Source organism: Elaeis guineensis, chromosome 7 (genome assembly GCF_000442705.2).
Source record: "Elaeis guineensis isolate ETL-2024a chromosome 7, EG11, whole genome shotgun sequence".
NCBI lineage: Eukaryota > Viridiplantae > Streptophyta > Magnoliopsida > Arecales > Arecaceae > Elaeis > Elaeis guineensis.
In genome coordinates this window covers 81,352,875-81,357,918 of record NC_025999.2, presented here as the reverse complement: position 1 = coordinate 81,357,918, position 5,044 = coordinate 81,352,875, and the positions used below count along the sequence as shown (strand labels likewise).

Here is a 5,044-nt window from a genome sequence, read left to right as displayed (position 1 = left end):
AATAAAATTAAATATTTGATAGAAAAATAATTTAACCATCCCTATATAAATATTTTTTTTATTTTATAAAAAAATATTATTTATGAGAAAATAACTTATCCATATTGAAATGTGTAAAAATACAGATAAATTGACCAGTAAAAAAATTGACCAATTTTTTCATCATATTTACCCACCAAAGAATGAATCCTTAAGGGAATTCAATTCCATTATCTTCTCGCCAGTTCACTCTTATTTAGCTATCCTTTAAAAGAAAAAAAACAACTTTGCACATGAACTTTCTTTTTTTCACTTTTATCCTCTTCAAGTTGCGGCAAAAGGTGGCCTCACGCGTATCAGTATTGTGAACCAATAATTGTATTAGCTGCCCGTCGGTGCACATCTTAAATCAAGAACCCCCCTAGCATGCAACACATGCAATAGAGAAAGGAAAACAACAAATTGTGTACCATTTGCAAGGAAGCATTCCTCTTCACAGCCTTAAAAGAGTGTCAGTTTTTCGGCAATAACCTGAATGAATTGGTCCCCCCCCTCGAACACAACCATCTCACCATAATCTCATTTGTCTTCATCAAGCCCTGTTCAGGATCCATGAGTGATACACATTAATTGGTACACAACAATTTGCCCTCTTTGCCATGGTCTCCAATTTAAAACAAAAAATTTGCTTTCACTGCAACAGCCTTCTTGCACGTGTTACGAAAATAAATTACTTTCTTGCACATCAAGCAGCTGCATAAATTTCAATTTTTCACTTTAATCCACAGCAGACAGCTTGATATCACTCCCACAGAGCCTTTGCCTAGAAGAATAGATCATATCAAATTTAATTGAGGAACATTCTGCACCAATCCAAATCCAAACTAGCGCACTACCGCTGTAGATGTGGTAAGCAGAAAGGAGGCAGCATCAAAACCTAGTCATTATAGACCCAGCACGCACAACACAAACCAAACAATAGAACAAATAAATAGATAATCTTCTTTATATTCACAACTTTTCAAATATCTAAACCCACTTCTGCCATATTTGTTGTTCTGTTTGAGGCTTTGGATGACCAGTGTGCTTGGTTCTTTGTGAAGAACATTACGGGCAACATCAATATCTAAATTGGCAACCCATCATCAGAAATCGACTGAAGTGATCTACACCAAAAATGCCCATTTACGATGTCTATAAGAATTCTAACATCCATACTGATCTCTTAAGCTGTTTTTTTGGAGCTAACAATAAAATTTCACACAACTTGGAGATATCCACCTTTCTCTGCCAGAACTGCTGCAAGAAAACTTCAAAATAGTTACATGCTATAAAATTTGGATACAACAACAAATTTTTTCACATATCCACCATCAAAGAAAAGCAGGGAACTGTTAATTGGCAAGACTTCACCTCTTCGCCCAAAGCATTGCAATATCTGCTCACCTGTTGTGCCTGCAACTGCTGTCACCATGATCATCCAAGCTCAGTACTGCAATCATATACTGACATGTATTCTGTTCTAACATTACCAAGCATATCCTAAATTTCTAGACAAGTTCAAATCTAAGCAGACACCTACATGATTTTCAAACTTGAGATGCCACAAAGGAGTATGTCTGATATGTAGTAGTGCTTATCATGTGGTAGCCACTAACTCAAATTATTCAGAAAATTTAAATACAAAAACTCATAAGCTTCTGCTTAGCTACTAGAGCATCTGGCTTCCATTAGATTCACCATAAGACTGGTAATACACTTTTTTTCTTCAGCACAGATCACTCATATCAAAAATACATATAATTGAATCCCTGACTTAGATATATCTAAAAGGAATATAGAAGCGAAACACAGTTTAAGTGACTCTGAAAGATAGTAATTCATCTTGCAAAACAACGGATATATACTAGCTGTTTTGAGTATCTATCTGCATTCCAATTTAATTCCATAAGACTGATAATAATTTTTTTCCCTTCTTCATAGATCACTTATCTAGACAATTGATATAACCAAATTTCTAATGTAATTGATTCCAAAGGCATAACAGAATCAAACCATAGTTTGACTCCAAAAGATAGCTTTTCATCATGCAAACAAGAGATACACATATTTAAAAGCTGCCCTCAATCTAACAAATGCCTAGAGAATACATAAAGATAGATGATACCGGCATATACAGAGAGACTCGAAGCATTACTCACAATACAACAAAGACAACATAGCAGAAAGAGCAGGGCCCATCCCAACTCCCCTGCTGTACATATATATATGTAGCCTTTCACCAGGATCATCGTAGGTAACAAGAATCAAAACTTACAACCAATATAGAAGATTAATTACCAGATTTCATTTGGATGGAATTGAACTCCCTCAACTCCTTTTCCTATATCCTCTCGAATCTTATCACATTGTTCTCACTGTGACGACGACCCCATCCTTCATCACTGTGTCAAAATTTTCTGCATCGCTAGGATAGAGCAAATCCGAGGGAATCTGCACTACACTGCATTCACACACATTATAGAAGCCAAGCCGAGCCAAGACTAAGCCATAAGACTTCTCTAAAACAAGGTATATGATTCTATTCTTCATCGATTCAAAGAACCGGCCTTTGAGCATCATCTTGATCGAGCTTGTAACGCAGCTTTCCCGATCGATTCTGCAATCCAAATCAACCGAAATTACTATTAGATCCGACCAATCAAACAAACGAATCAGCTGGATCTTTTTCTTGCTGGAATGAAGACCGGGTATATATATACCTGGAGGGGAGGCGGGCTTGGGGTGAGGAAGAGGAGGACAAGGGATGCAATCCAGAGGGGTCTCGAAGAGGGAGAGGGAGAAGCGCTTGTAGATGACGCCGACGTCGAAGTAGATGAGGCCGGAGCTGGGGATGTCGACGCGGATGCCGAGGACGGGGAACCAGAGGAAGAGCTCCTGGGCGGCGACGCCCGAGAGGGCGGCGATCTGGCCGTAGGAGAGCGTGCCGGAGACGGTGGAGTTGAAGCGGACTTCGCTCTGGCTCTCGAACTTGGCCGTGCACGCCGCGTCCAGCCGGACCTCGAACCGCCCGTCGCCGTCGACCTGGAAGTCCTTCACCCCTTTCGGCAGCAGCCCCATCGGCAAGCCATGGGATTTCAGCACCTCGTACGCACTCATCGCAGCCGCCGACCAAAGCAAGCAAGAAATAGCGAGGTAGAAGAATAAACTGGTCGGCATGGTATGCATCATTGCTACTAGCACACAGATAAGTCTGCAGCCGCTTGCCGAGATTAGAAGGGTGATCGGAGAGAGAGAGAGAGAGAGAGGAAGGGTTGGGGGGGCAAAGAAAAGGAGGAGAGGGGCGTTTAGGGGTGGAGGGTACGTAATGGAATGATAAAAGAGAAAACAAGAATAGGACGAGGGAGACAGCGGCGTTGCCAGCGAGAACCCAGAGGGGATCAAGGGAGAGGGAGAGAGAGGACTGGGAACAAGGGAGCAATAATTGAAGGGTGGATGGGGACGGGGCGTGGGACCCAACGTCCAAACCCTCCACCCTCTCCTCTCTCTCTCTCTCTGTCTGTCTGTCTACGGTTGTTGGTATCGGTGGCGCTATTTCTTGTTGTTTTCCCTGCTTGGGGTTGCTTGCTTTCTTTGTTTCTCCTCCTTCTCCTTCACCGTTTATCAGGCTAACAATCTGTGGTTTTGAAAGCGTGGGGTAAAAGGCTTGGGGAGGGAAAGGAGAGGGGGGTGAAGGGATCAACTACAGCCACAGATTGTGGGGTGGGCATGTTGTTTGTCTGCCACGTACTCCTTTCTGCCAAGGGTGAACAGGGATTACACGTGGGGTGTTGGACAGGGAACGGATCTTAATGGGAAGGCCAGGTACGGCACATGTCGGTGTGGGTTTGGGTTTTGGTAATGACTAATGAGAGGGGGTGACTCCCACCTACTCTGAGGGAGATCAATTTAGCCTTGAGATGGATGCATGAATAGCTTATACTTGCCGTCAATCAATGTGTTTTACACCATTACGTAGCAAATCGGAGGTAGGTTATGGGATTTTGTCCTACCTAATATCAAATGATAACGTATCAAGGTTAAGGAGAGTTAAATTAGGGTTTGAGCAATGGTATGATGATGATGATGTGCTAGTTGTTCGATAATTTATTTATCATTTCCATGGTTACCTTATTGAGCATGGGATTAAGTTAGAACATAATGAAAAATTATACATTGCCTTCATTTAAAAAATTAAGTGGTTCTAGATATCTCTCGCTTACATGGGTATATATGTAGCATTTGATGTGATATGTGAAAACGAAGAGCTATTAGGTATTGGCCATATGACTAGATTATGGAGCCACATGGGTAGGATAGGAAGTCCAGGAAACAATAGGATCTAGCAAGTTGGAAAAAAACATTTGGGGGCAAAATGATAATAGTTAAAGAAAGGAGGTTTTATGTGCTAATATAATGCATGATTGAGAGAGAGAGAGAGAGAGTAGGATAAGTGGTTTGGTTGATGATAATGGTTTTGTCTTTGGTATAATCTATTCGATGCGGCCCACCTCTAACACACGCAATCAAATCACCTTAACAAAGAGGCACATGCACTCGATGCGATGCGTGAATAACGAAATCCCCAAAGACTCGAGGCCCTCACGAAGGAAAAAATATCTTAGCACCTTGTCCAAAGAACTAAAATAAAATATGTCAAAAAAATCTTTTGGGAATTAGGATACTCCATCTCATTAGAGAGAGTGACAGGAGGATATGTGCCTGTTATTTCATAGGGTTCGAATGGTATCTTTCATGGTCTTTCACTTTGTTAACCATTGGATCATATTTTACATAATTTTAATATTTTTAGTCTTTTTTTTTTTCATCCATTAATATAAATTACAAAATAAATATTATGCTTTGAAAATTGTATAAAATGTAATCCAATGATTCATATCGTAAAAGAAGATCAACCATTCTTTCATGCGAAAGATACAACCACATTCTATGGGTGCATGAAAAGTAGGTTTTCAGGTGCCTACTCTATGTAGAGGTGTAATGGAACCAAGCTTGATCGATGATC

General features: G+C 40.7%; 1 protein-coding gene across 3 annotated transcripts; it reads right to left on the bottom strand.

The window, feature by feature from the left end:
- Positions 1 to 730: 730 nt before the first annotated feature.
- LOC105048845 (uncharacterized) lies at positions 731 to 3,576 on the bottom strand. Of its 3 annotated transcripts, none has more exons than XM_073261233.1 (3): positions 2,320 to 3,576; positions 1,393 to 1,443; positions 731 to 1,275 (listed from the first exon to the last, which is right to left on the bottom strand). In XM_073261233.1, exon 1 carries the CDS (start codon positions 3,208 to 3,210, stop codon positions 2,383 to 2,385), a length of 828 nt encoding a protein of 275 aa, XP_073117334.1. In that variant the 5' UTR covers positions 3,211 to 3,576; the 3' UTR covers positions 731 to 1,275; positions 1,393 to 1,443; positions 2,320 to 2,382. The 3 variants fall into 3 exon arrangements, with proteins under 3 accessions (XP_073117334.1, XP_073117335.1, XP_073117336.1); XM_073261234.1 differs by having other exon boundaries at positions 1,393 to 1,440; XM_073261235.1 differs by lacking the exon at positions 1,393 to 1,443.
- Between the last annotated feature and the right edge of the window lie 1,468 nt (positions 3,577 to 5,044).

What these genes read in the sequence shown, in the direction of transcription:
- LOC105048845 (XM_073261233.1), bottom strand. Translation starts at nt 3,210, where the DNA reads ATGATGCATACCATGCCGACCAGTTTATTCTTCTACCTCGCTATTTCT.